This window comes from Cherax quadricarinatus, chromosome 66, assembly GCF_038502225.1.
Source record: "Cherax quadricarinatus isolate ZL_2023a chromosome 66, ASM3850222v1, whole genome shotgun sequence".
Classification (NCBI taxonomy): Eukaryota; Metazoa; Arthropoda; class Malacostraca; order Decapoda; family Parastacidae; genus Cherax; species Cherax quadricarinatus.
The window spans coordinates 11,534,216-11,548,146 of record NC_091357.1 but is presented as its reverse complement, the minus strand read 5'-3'; the positions used below and the strand labels follow the sequence as shown (position 1 = coordinate 11,548,146).

At 38.7% G+C, this 13,931-nt stretch overlaps 1 protein-coding gene across 3 annotated transcripts in view; it reads left to right on the top strand.

The window, feature by feature from the left end:
- LOC128704172 (protein O-linked-mannose beta-1,2-N-acetylglucosaminyltransferase 1) overlaps window positions 1-13,931 on the top strand; it is a 113,183-nt gene that overhangs the window by 72,347 nt on the left and 26,905 nt on the right. For all 3 annotated transcript variants that reach the window (XM_070099079.1, XM_070099078.1, XM_070099080.1), the window contains exons 2-6: window positions 1,387-1,839; window positions 2,905-2,990; window positions 3,580-3,753; window positions 9,959-10,196; window positions 12,149-12,279. In XM_070099079.1, the coding sequence (XP_069955180.1) occupies window positions 1,800-1,839; window positions 2,905-2,990; window positions 3,580-3,753; window positions 9,959-10,196; window positions 12,149-12,279 (669 nt within the window). In that variant the 5' untranslated portion in view covers window positions 1,387-1,799. The remainder of the gene's footprint in view (window positions 1-1,386; window positions 1,840-2,904; window positions 2,991-3,579; window positions 3,754-9,958; window positions 10,197-12,148; window positions 12,280-13,931) is intronic.

Below are 13,931 nucleotides of genomic sequence, written 5' to 3'. Positions count from 1 at the left end.
ATGGGCTCATCCTGGCTTTTTCATTAATCCTGTTACCCTTGGGTACAAACCTCTCCTCAGCCTCCTTGCATTTTGTTGCTACATATTCCATCATCTCATTAACTGGCTTCCCTGCCAGTTCTCTGTCCCACTGAACCCCGTTCAGGTAGTTCCTCATTCCTGTGTAGTCCCCTTTCTTGTAGTTTGGCTTCATTCGTCCTGGCCTTCCTGCTTCTCCCTCCACTTGTAGCTCTACTGTGTATTCGAAGCTTAAAACCACATGGTCACTGGCCCCAAGGGGTCTTTCATATGTGATGTCCTCGATATCTGCACTACTCAAGGTGAATACTAAGTCCAGCCTTGCTGGTTCATCCTCTCCTCTCTCTCTTGTAGTGTCCCTTACGTGTTGGCACATGAAGTTTTCCAGTACCACCTCCATCATCTTAGCCCTCCATGTATCTTGGCCCCCATGTGAGTCCAAGTTCTCCCAATCGATCTCCTTGTGGTTAAAGTCACCCATGATCAGGAGATTTGCCCTGCATGCATGAGCTCTTCTGGCCACTCTAGCCAGTGTGTGCGTGTGTGTGTGTGTGTGTGTGTGTGTGTGTGTGTGTGTGTGTGTGTGTGTGTGTGTGTGTGTGTGTGTGTGTGTGTGTGTGTGTTGTTTGAAGGCCACATCGACCACTGACCCCCCCCCCCCCCCCATCTTCCTTGACCTTCCGAGGCAGCAATCACATCTCTTTTTTTTCTTGTCTCTTTAATTATCTCTCATATTGTTAATGTTATTATATTCATGTGAAGCATTAACCCGCAAGGCCATACAGCGGTTGAAAAAAAAAGGCAGACAATCAGGTTTGATGCGAGGGAGTTTGGCTCCAATCCCCTGGATTCAGTGCCAATCGCCAACCCTCTTAAAACGTGATTATCACTTATAACTCTGACTATTATTTTTTGTAGTCTCGGGAAAGAAAATTTTTAGTATGAGCACCAGCCTACGGCTGTTAGTAATTAATTGAACAAGTTGTTTTTAACGAATTATATGTATATATTTACGATGATCTTGAAGGGACACCGGTGTTGTTATTATTATTATTATTATTATTATTATTATTATTATTATTATTATTATCATCATTATTATTATTATTATTATTTAAATAATGCTCAATTTTAAAGTGTCATTAAAATAAATTAGATGTAGAAATAACAGTGCTAGGTAAAAGGACACAAGTGCAACTAATGTAACATTTTATTATGGCAACGTTTCGCTCTCCAGGAGCTTTGTCAAGCCGACAAATGTCCAATTACTGATTGCATTTGTCTATGTTTTGTTTGTGATTGTTTTAGTCTCATCTTTCTTAGCTGGGTGCCTACACTAACAGGAATACTGTTTTTTTTTTTTTACAGTGTATTTTGGATGAAGCAAGGACGCTGAGTGGATGCTGATGTGAAGGAAACCTAAGTGTACACACACACACACACACACACACACACACACACACACACACACACACACACACACACACACACACACACACACACACACACACACACACACACCTGACAGTGCCAGCAGCAGCCACAACCTCATTTACAGCACAGGTATCTCACTTCACACTACTTCTTTCACACTTTTTTCCCCCCATCACATACTCAACACTTACTTCACAGCCCCAGAGACTTCCTTCACCCCTCCCCCTCCCCCTCCACACTACATCCATAACCAACCTTCCAGTACAGTGCAGTGCACCCTTCTGTTAAATCCTGCCACATCCCCCCTCCCCACAATCTTCTACAGCATCCAGTGGTCGCCCATTCAGATGAACACAATCGTGATGCTGCTGCTTCAGGTAGTGTGGGGTAAGTGTGGTTCTTCAGTGTCACTTACAGATATCTGTTACATAAGAGTTATTGAGCTCAAGTATGCTTGGAGAATTACCGTTGTATTCAACTGCTACATAACTCATCTTTAACTACGTTCTCCCACAGTGGATTAGAATAAAACAGAAATAATTGTTAAAAAAAACTAGCAGCAGCAGAAGTTATTCAAAGATATAAAGTCCTGATTAGATTTTGTATCTTCATCCTATGATAAAAGTTGAATTAATGGACAGCTATACATCGTGTGCAGGAAGAGCATCAAAACAAATGCTACTGTTTAAGTGTCCATAAGGGAGGTGTGAAAACATTTCTTTACAACATGTCAAATTTTACATATATTTTATGACAGATATTACACGAACGGTCAATAATAAGATTTATTGCCTATAATTATGGGTAAAAGGTGATATTGTCAAAATAAGATTGTCAGCATTGCAAAGGAATTTCAACATGGAGAGGTATAGTACAATAGTTATTAGTTATAACTGATCTATTCAAAGCAAACGTTAGTATATCTACTGATATAAAATGATAGTCCAGAGGTAGGAAAATTATAATGAGTTGTGTTAAGGAATAGTTAATGTTTATAGGTGGAGATCTATAGGATGAAGTTTGTTATAGAGATCTATAGGTAGTTTATGTTATAGGTGGATATGTATAGGTAGAAGTTTGTAATAGTAGAACTATACCTTTGATGAGTTCCGAGAATTTTTCTATTCCCAGAGCCCGGTCATGGGCCAGACTTGTCTGGTGCTTGCCTGGTCAACCAGGTTGTTGCTGTTGGTGCAGATTCAGTAGTGCTACATGAATAATAATTATAATAAATATTAATAGTAATAATAATAATTAATAGTAATAATTAATAATGATAATTAATAATGATAATAATTAATAATAATAATAAATAATAATAATAATAATAAATATTAATAGCAATAATTAATAAGAATAATAAATAACAATGTGACCATAAAATCATAAACATGTCTGTTCTTCGAACATCTTCACAATTTCAATAAAGTATTACATGTTGTTCTGTCTAAGGTTGGCCGTCACTAGCCACAGTGTGGAGGAGTATCGACCTCTCCTTCAACCTCACCTCCCTCACTATACATGTTGATGGTGACCTGGTGAGTTAAAGTGATGTGTTGGGTGAGGTGGTGTTAAGGGTACCTGACAAGTAAAGAATGTTAACGGGGGGGGGGGGGTGTCAACGCCCTCGCCGTCAACAACCAGACTAGGCCTCATAGCACATAGCGAGTCAAGCCTGATTAAGCAAGCTTTGGTGTTGGTGATGTGGTGTTGGTAGTAGGTGGTGGTGTTGGTGTGGGTAGGTGGTGATGTTGGTGTGTGGATAGGTGATGGTGCTGATGTGGATAGGTGTTGGTAGGTAGTGGTGTTGGTGTGGGTATGTAGTGTCGTTGGTGTGGGTCGGTGATGGTGTTGGTGTATGTAGATGATGTTGCTATTGAGTTACGGTGATAAGCGATAATAAGTGATGGTGAGGGCAGGTGTTGGTGTTAGTAAGGGTAAGAGTGTCAGTGGTGGGTCGTAGTGATGTATTTGTAATGAGCAGGTTTATTCAAGTACATTACTGAAGTTCAGATTTTTACAGTTGTCTTACCCAGTAACATGCGTAATTTGAATAAGATAACCCAATAAAATCAAAATGACTTACTTCCAATGATCTCATTTTTATCCCATGCTTGACGGCTGGAGGTGGAGAGTGTAGGCGTGATAGGTGGAGGCGTGCACGTGGTAGCCATTCACCAGACTAGTGGCTTCCTCCTGGCCTCAAGGACCCTCCCAACCTCCAAGCCCTCAGAGGCCTACGTCCTACGGAGGACCCTGGCCTCCTTCCAGCCTGGCAGGATACTGGTGCTGGCGCTGGTGGTAAGTTCTCCCCTCAAGCTCACCTCTATCATACCTGAGCATTTCTTGATCCTCTTCTCGCTTCCCTCACTCTAGATATATACATATTATCTATATGTATTCCATGAGGTGTGTATATACAATGAGAGATATGCATCTATATATATACACCGAGAAGTGTATATGCACAGATACGCCGAGGGGTATATACCTTTTCTATATGCAACAAGAGATATACTGCTTATATATATATATATATATATATATATATATATTTTTTTCTATATATATATATATATATATATATATATATATATATTTTTATATTTATATATATATATATATATATATATATATATATATATATATATATGTATATATATATATATACGTATATATATATTTATATATATATATATATATATATATATATATATATATATATATATATATATATATATATATATATATATATATATATATATAGGTAGTAGGTTGGTAGACAGCAACCACCCAGGGAGGTACTACCGTCCTGCCAAGTGAGTGTAAAACGAAAGCCTGTGATTGTTTTACATGATGGTAGGATTGCTGATGTCTTTTGTCTGTCTCATAAATATGCAAGATTACAGGCATGTCTTGCTACTTCTACTTACACTTAGGTCACACTACACATACATGTACACATTTATTTATACACACTCATCTGAGTTTTCTTTGATTTTATCTTAATAGTTCTTGGTCTTATTAATTTTCCTTTTATATCCATGGGGAAGTGGAATAAGAATCTTTCCTCCGTAAGCCATGCGTGTTGTAAAAGTCAACTAAAATGCCGGGAACAATGGGCTAGTAACCCCTTTTCCTGTAAAGATTACTAAAAAGAATAAGAAGAAGAAAATTGTCAAAGTGGGAAGTCTGAATGTGCGTGGATGTTGTGCAGATGATAAGAAAGAGATGATTGTGGATGTTATGAATGAGAAGAAGCTGGATGTCCTGGCTTTAAGTGAAACAAAGCTGAAGGGGGTGGGAGAGTTTCAGTGGAGAGGAATAAATGGGATTAGGTCAGGGGTTTCAAATAGAGTTAGAGCTAAAGAAGGAGTAGCAATAATGTTGAAGGATAAGCTATGGCAGGAAAAGAGGGACTATAAATGTATTAATTCAAGGATTATGTGGAGTAAAATAAAGATTGGATGTGAAAAGTGGGTTATAATAAGCGTGTATGCACCTGGAGAAGAGAGAAGTGTAGAGGAGAGAGAGAGATTTTGGGAAATGTTGAGTGAATGCGTGGGGAGTTTTGAATCAAGTGTGAGAGTAATGGTGGTTGGGGATTTTAATGCTAAAGTGAGTAAAAATGTTATGGAGGGAGTAGTAGGTAAATTTGGGGTGCCAGGGGTAAATGTAAATGGGGAGCCTTTAATTGAGCTATGTGTAGAAAGAAATTTGGTAATAAGTAATACATATTTTATGAAAAAGAGGATAAATAAATATACAAGGTATGATGTAGCACGTAATGAAAGTAGTTTATTAGATTATGTATTGGTGGATAAAAGGTTGATGGGTAGGCTCCAGGATGTACATGTTTATAGAGGGGCAACTGATATATCGGATCATTATTTAGTTGTAGCTACAGTTAGAGTAAGAGGTAGATGGGAAAAGAGGAAGGTGGCAACAACAAGTAAGAGGGAGGTGAAAGTGTATAAACTAAGGGAGGAGGAAGTTCGGGTGAAATATAAGCGACTATTGGCAGAAAGGTGGGCTAGTGCAAAGATGAGTAGTGGGGGGGTTGAAGAGGGTTGGAATAGTTTTAAAAATGCAGTATTAGAATGTGGGGCAGAAGTTTGTGGTTATAGGAGGGTGGGAGCAGGAGGAAAGAGGAGTGATTGGTGGAATGATGAAGTAAAGGGCGTGATAAAAGAGAAAAAGGTAGCTTATGAGAGGTTTTTACAAAGCAGAAGTGTTATAAGAAGAGCAGAGTATATGGAGAGTAAAAGAAAGGTAAAGAGAGTGGTGAGAGAGTGCAAAAGGAGAGCAGATGATAGAGTGGGAGAGGCACTGTCAAGAAATTTTAATGAAAATAAGAAAAAAATTTGGAGTGAGTTAAACAAGTTAAGAAAGCCTAGGGAAAATATGGATTTGTCAGTTAAAAACAGAGTAGGGGAGATGGGGAGATGGAGGTATTGGGTAGATGGCGAGAATATTTTGAGGAACTTTTAAATGTTAAGGAAGAAACAGAGGCAGTAATTTCATGCACTGGTCAGGGAGGTATACCATCTTTTAGGAGTGAAGAAGAGCAGAATGTAAGTGTGGGGGAGGTACGTGAGGCATTACGTAAAATGAAAGGGGGTAAAGCAGCTGGAACTGATGGGATCATGACAGAAATGTTAAAAGCAGGGGGGACTATAGTGTTGGAGTGGTTGGTACTTTTGTTTAATAAATGTATGAAAGAGGGGAAGGTACCTAGGGATTGGCGGAGAGCATGTATAGTCCCTTTATATAAAGGGAAAGGGGACAAAAGAGACTGTAAAAATTATAGAGGAATAAGCTTACTGAGTATACCAGGAAAAGTGTACGGTAGGGTTGTAATTGAAAGAATTAGAGGTAAGACAGAATGTAGGATTGCGGATGAGCAAGGAGGTTTCAGAGTGGGTAGGGGATGTGTAGATCAAGTGTTTACATTGAAGCATATATGTGAACAGTATTTAGATAAAGGTAGGGAAGTTTTTATTGCATTTATGGATTTAGAAAAGGCATATGATAGAGTGGATACAGGAGCAATGTGGCAGATGTTGCAAGTATATGGAATAGGTGGTAAGTTATTAAATGCTGTAAAGAGTTATTATGAGGATAATGAGGCTCAGGTTAGGGTGTGTAGAAGAGAGGGAGACTACTTCCCGGTAAAAGTAGGTCTTAGACAGGGATGTGTAATGTCACCATAGTTGTTTAATATATTTATAGATGGGGTTGTAAAGGAAGTAAATGCTAGGGTGTTCGGGAGAAGGGTGGGATTAAATTTTGGGGAATCAAATTCAAAATGGGAATTGACACAGTTACTTTTTGCTGATGATACTGTGCTTATGGGAGATTCTAAAGAAAAATTGCAAAGGTTAGTGGATGAGTTTGGGAATGTGTGTAAAGGTAGAAAGTTGAAAGTGAACATAGAAAAGAGTAAGGTAATGAGGGTGTCAAATGATTTAGATAAAGAAAAATTGGATATCAAATTGGGGAGGAGGAGTATGGAAGAAGTGAATGTTTTCAGATACTTGGGAGTTGACGTGTCGGCGGATGGATTTATGAAGGATGAGGTTAATCATAGAATTGATGAGGGAAAAAAGGTGAGTGGTGCGTTGAGGTATATGTGGAGTCAAAAAACGTTATCTATGGAGGCAAAGAAGGGAATGTATGAAAGTATAGTAGTACCAACACTCTTATATGGGTGTGAAGCTTGGGTGGTAAATGCAGCAGCGAGGAGACGGTTGGAGGCAGTGGAGATGTCCTGTTTAAGGGCAATGTGTGGTGTAAATATTATGCAGAAAATTCGGAGTGTGGAAATTAGGAGAAGGTGTGGAGTTAATAAAAGTATTAGTCAGAGGGCAGAAGAGGGGTTGTTGAGGTGGTTTGGTCATTTAGAGAGAATGGATCAAAGTAGAATGACATGGAAAGCATATAAATCTATAGGGGAAGGAAGGCGGGGTAGGGGTCGTCCTCGAAAGGGTTGGAGAGAGGAGGTAAAGGTTTTGTGGGCAAGGGGCTTGGACTTCCAGCAAGCGTGCGTGAGCGTGTTAGATAGGAGTGAATGGAGACGAATGGTACTTGGGACCTGACGATCTGTTGGAGTGTGAGCAGGGTAATATTTAGTGAAGGGATTCAGGGAAACCGGTTATTTTCATATAGTCGGACTTGAGTCCTGGAAATGGGAAGTACAATGCCTGCACTTTAAAGGAGGGGTTTGGGATATTGGCAGTTTGGAGGGATATGTTGTGTATCTTTATATGTGTATGCTTCTAGACTGTTGTATTCTGAGCACCTCTGCAAAAACAGTGATAATGTGCGAGTGTGGTGAAAGTGTTGAATGATGATGAAAGTATTTTCTTTTTGGGGATTTTCTTTCTTTTTTGGGTCACCCTGCCTCGGTGGGAGACGGCCGACTTGTTGAAAAAAAAATATATATATATATACATGTATATATGTATATATATATATATATATATATATATATATATATATATATATATATATATATATATATATATGTCGTGCCGAATATGTACAGTTGATCAATTAGCAAGAACTCATTTAAAATTAAGTCCTTTCTAAAATTTTCTCTTATACGTTTAAAGATATATTTTTTCAATAATGTTAATGTAAAAATTTATAATTTTGCACCAAAAGGAACTTAGAAAACTTACCTAACCCTATTATAACAAGCGCAATTTATTTTAGCCTAACCCAACTAAATATATTTTAGATTTGTTTACAATAATTTAATACTAAACCAACACAGTGACATATATTTTTTTTCGTTAGGTTCAGAATGATTTTGGCGAAATTATTGCATACACAAATTTTCACTTGTCCTATATGGCAAAATGAGCGTTGCTATTTAAGCCAAGATGGCAAGTTCTGCCTATTCGGCACTACATATATATATATATATATATATATATATATATATATATATATATATATATATATATATATATATATATATATATATATATATATATATATATATATATGATATTGGCAGTTTGGAGGGATATGTTGTGTATCTTTATATGTGTATGCTTCTAAACTGTTGTATTCTGAGCACCTCTGCAAAAACAGTGATAATGTGTGAGTGTGGTGAAAGTGTTGAATGATGATGAAAGTATTTTCTTTTTGGGGATTTTCTTTCTTTTTTGGGTCACCCTGCCTCGGTGGGAGACGGCCGACTTGTTGCAAATATATATATATATATATATATATATATATATATATATATATATATATATATATATATATATATATATATATATATATATATATATATATATATATATATATATATATATATATATATATATATATATATATATATATATACAACTGAATGTTGTATATGTGTATATACACCGAAAAGTGGATGTGTATATCACGGTGTATGAACTCATATACACGATGAGAATTTACTTTAATCTCTCCCTTAGCTTATTAAATGTTTTGCACTATGGCAGGATTGTTTGTCTTTTCTATCAATCTCATAGATATGTAAGGTGGCAAGTCAACGATACTACAAACTTCTAAAACTGGCTAGTTGGGCACTACATTCTTCAGCAATAATAACCTCTTTTCTTTTTTACGAACATATACCAGCGTTCGAAATTTTGAAGCCAGTTTAAAGTCGCTCGAAAGTTATCACACAATGAAATCAGAAGAAAAAGTTGAGACCATTCTAGGTTACTGTGCATGCTAAAGCGGCGACACAAAACAAATCCTGTGTAATGGAATTTGACAGGAAAACATAACTAACTTTTAGAGAGTAATGTAGCCGCACTCTTGTGGGTGTTCCCAATATGTTGCTGTTCACACAGAATACGATGGCAGCTCTTTGTAGCTATATCATATACACTAGGATAACAGCACACTGCCGATGTATCTAATTTACCTTAGTCATTTCACTCTTTCAAGACTCAATTTCACTGTCATTCAAAGGAATTCCAACTCACTCTACATTTGTATTATGCTTAGCGCAAAATTTTGTAATATTTATAAATATTAATCAGATAAATATTTTGATGTAGTTGCCTGATTTTTTCCTCCAACGTTTTCGTTTATAACTAGAATGCCTCATCCGATCAGCTGACCCCATTCTGATTTCTCTCCATTTATGCACACTGCTGCCTATCGGTCCTCTAGGAGATATCTTTTCGTACACCATGTGCCGGTACTTACTTCGTCAGTGTCCTCTGTGGGTCACTAGATCCTATATACAATGTCGTGTTCTTAATCTAGGTCCATTGCATCGAATACCTTAGAAAGGTTAGTAAATTCGTGAAGTTATGTAGCCCTTGTATTAATTCTTGTCAGCATTTCTCTCCTGTCTGTGAAAAATATGGCAGAATATGACATTCCTCTGCTTCATTTTACAAAGGATATTATTTCCTGGTTCAATATAATCTCCATCTGTGCCTTCAACTTAGGTTACCGTTTTAACTTTTTGCTGCCCATCTAACAATATTGCCTCTTTTAGCCAGAGGGCGCACGCTACCTGGGTCCCGCAGAAGCTGTCCTATTTGACCTGGGCTGCAGGTTCCTGTCGAGTGTGGGCGTGGGCGAAGCGTGGGCGGCTGTGGTCAGCGGTAACGTCACTCACGAGGCCATAGTCACACGGACGCCCCTGCCACTCAATATTCTCAGTAGCTACGATGATGTCCTGCGTCCTGTCCACCAAGGACTGGCTCTCAGTGTGGTAGTACCAGCACGTCCAAGTGAGTAGCAGTGTATTTATACAGTTGATTAACACTAACACACAGTTATATGGTGAAGAATTAGACACGTACAACACCTGGGTATCTTTGTAGACGCTTTGCCTCGTCCTTTGTATACAGTTCTTCAGTTTTCCCATTATGTCCTTGAATTTTCATTGATAAAGCCACTGATTGGCAAAACATCTACAAATACCCAGATGTTGCACATGTGTCTTGATTCTTCATCTTGTCGGTATTGTATACCATTCATGTACCACACAGGTACATAATTACTACTAGGTGAGCAATGGCAGCAGATTTAAGGAGGCTTACCCATACATCGCACTTGTGTGGCTTGAAAGTTCTCTCCTAGTCGGCAGATAGTGTTGTTTAGTGACAATAGTTCTTATACACGAGCAGACTTTGTTGGAACTTATTAAGTAAAAAGTTTCTCTCCAGGAATATAATGATAGTTTTGAGTGTGAATGCTTTTAAACTTTTTACTGAATGTTTAACATTGTGTTTGTGACTGAACTTGAAAGTGTAGCACGAGTTTTGCATGGAGGCTTTCTACTGTGGCAAAAAAAAAAATGAGCGTGTTTATGCACACATGCGTGTTAGCATAACAAACTGGCATTGGTGTATGTTTCTGCTTGTTCATATAGCAAACTAACAAGTGTTTATTCATGGGTACTTACCTGTCAGCCTCCTTATTCAATGACCTTGTTGGGTGGACATGAAAATCAGGTGAATGTTAGAGACACCTTGTCCCGCCTGTCTAGGAGGGAAAATGTGACTTGAAGCTGGTGAAAGACTCAGTGTGATGAACTGGAACTACCCTCCTCTTTCCCGGATCAAACCTTGTTATTTTTCATTCCCAGGTGCTGTAAAACCTTTATAGATTAAACGCTTCCCCACGAATGTAATAATAATAATGATTAAAAAATACTGACTAATAATAATCATAAGATATAATTATTTATTTTTATATTCACGGAGAAGCACTAAACCTGCTAGGGCCATGTAGCATCTGCAGAATGGAAGAGGGTGGTTGTGTAATCAGGTTTAATCCAAAAAAGGGAGGGTAGCCTCTATCATTTGGAGCTACCCCCCCCCCCCCTCCCTTTCCTCGAATCACACATATTTGTCTCCCGTCTCCAAGAGTATAATAATATAATAGATGAAAAGAGCTGTTGAAGCTTAGGCTCTGAGAATACCAGAAATTGTTATAATCATATCCATAATTTTTAAAAGAGGTGGACCGGTAAGCCAGCGGAAGGCCTCGGTCACATGACCAAAAGCTCCATCAATGGGTCATCATATATATGACTAAGACCCGCATCAGGAAATACTTGTCCTGTTTCCTGACAAACATTATACCTATCTTAGGCTATGAGAATAAGTTAGACTAGTGTTTGCGAGAGGGGAGTTAGTTTAATATGTTTATTATGCACCCCATACCCATCCTGTGGGCGGTAGTCAAAAGATTACAGAGGTACATAATGGGTCCAGGGACTGGGCCTCAAAGTTTTGATAGCTGAGCAAGTTACAGAGGTAAGGGGTTGAATTTGAGAAGATCGCACCAAGTATGAGCCAGTAAGCCTGTTATATTGTTCCTCCATTCATATGTTCTTATATTCCCACACCCTGACCTTTAATGAGTTTCGAGATTTTTTCTACTCCCGGCCTTGGGTCAGGCTTGTCTGGTGTTTGCCTGATCAACCAGGCTGTTGCAGCTGGCGGCTCGTTGGCCTACATATCCATCACAGCCTGGTTGATCTGGCACCTGGTGAAGAGACTTGTCCAATTTCAAACTCCTTAAAACTTCTACACTTGTCCCAGCAGTGTTTCTCATAACTTCTGGTAACATGTTGAATAATCTGGGGCCACGGACGTTGATACAGTGTTTCCTTATTGTACCCACAACGCTCCTACTTTTCATTGGGTTTATTTTGCACTTCCTCCCAATGCAGCCTTGCAGTGTAGGTGGCACAGCCGCCCGGGGATGACACAACAGAGACACTTCTGCGACACCTACGATGGCTTTCCTGAGTTGTGTAGGTGCGAGAAGCCTCTCACCCCACCATCTGCCACTCTCAGAGCAGTGAGTCACATGCGTACTTCATCTGATAGTTTATTGGGTTTTAAGAGCATTCGACTGATTGTAGGTAATTATGGCACAGTTCACCTATCCACTGGTGGCTAAAGCTCCCGCTTCACACACGGAGGGCCCGGGTTCGATTCCCGGCGGGGGGAAATTCCGACACGTTTCCTTACACCTATTGTCCTGTTCACCTAGCAGCAAATAGGTACCTGGGTGTTAGTCGACTGGTGTGGGTCGCATCCTGGGGGACAAGATTAAGGACCCCAATGGAAATAAGTTAGACAGTCCTCGATGACGCACTGACTTTCTTGGGTTATCCTGGGTGGCTAACCCTCCGGGGTTAAAAATCCGAACAAAATCTTATCTTATCTTATCTTATCTTATCTTATACTTGAATCCCTAAAATAGGTATTAAAACAAATTTTAAACCTGTATACATTTTTTTTTTCGCTGGTATTCTCCCGGCCCGGGTCTTTTCCAAGTAGTAGTATTATTTTCATTATTATTATTATTATTATTATTATTATTATTATTATTATTATTATTATTATTATTATCATAATTTATAATAAGGTATTTCCGAAGGGGTACTTTTAAATGTCGCCTAATTTTTTTCTTTTCTAACTTCAAACTTCAGTTTATTTCTGAGAACTTTTTTTTCATTATTATTACATTTAAGAGACATTCAGCGCCTAGAGAATGGATGTAGCTTCAGTTTTTGGATGACGAGCTGGTACCTTCTTTAGGGGGGGCGGAGAACCCTCCTTGGTTAAGAACCGCTGTACTAGACTAACATGACAAGAATTGTACCCAGTGATCATGCCAGTAACATTGATTTTAACGGACCACTTATTATGTCTACACTCCAGTTATCTTATTGCTGATAACAAAATTGTGTTCGGACTATTTGGTTAATAACTCAGGGTAACCCGGACTGTTTAGTTAGTAACCCGGATTATTTAGTTAGTAACCCAGGGTAACCCGGACTATTTAGTTAGTAACCCAGGGTAACCCGGACTGTTTAGTTAGTAACCCAGGGTAATCCGGACTGTTTAGTTAGTAACCCAGGGTAACCCGGATTATTTAGTCAGTAACGCAGGGTAACCTGAGAGACTTTTTCCACTGGACTGTTTTGACCCTCTTTCTCAGCATGTCATCCATTACAGATAGCTAACATCAAGGTATTGCTAGGTGAACAGAGGCAACAGGTGTAAGGAGCGTCCAGCATTCCATTCGTCCCGGATTCAAACCCGGGTTCCAGTACTTAATGCCCAGCATTGGCTTGTTGATACTCTAGCTAAGTGCGAGGCTATACCACGGGTATGACATTTTTGTTAGGTTAAATTTAGAACAAACTAGGCTTTCCTAATATATCTATCGCGCATGATGTTTATTTTTTATCATACTTCATCACACAGGGTAGCTTTCTTGCTATGCTCCATCACATAGGATAGTTTTTCCTGTTATACTCCATCACATAGGATAGTTTTTCCTGTTATACTCCATCACACATAATGGGCTCCCTGTCATACTCCACACATAATGGCCTCCCTATCATACTCTGTCACACAGGATGGCTTCATTTGTTCCTTGATAATGTGAGTGGTCACGAAAGCGCTTGGAATTTCACTATTCTTTCACAGTGGTTGTTT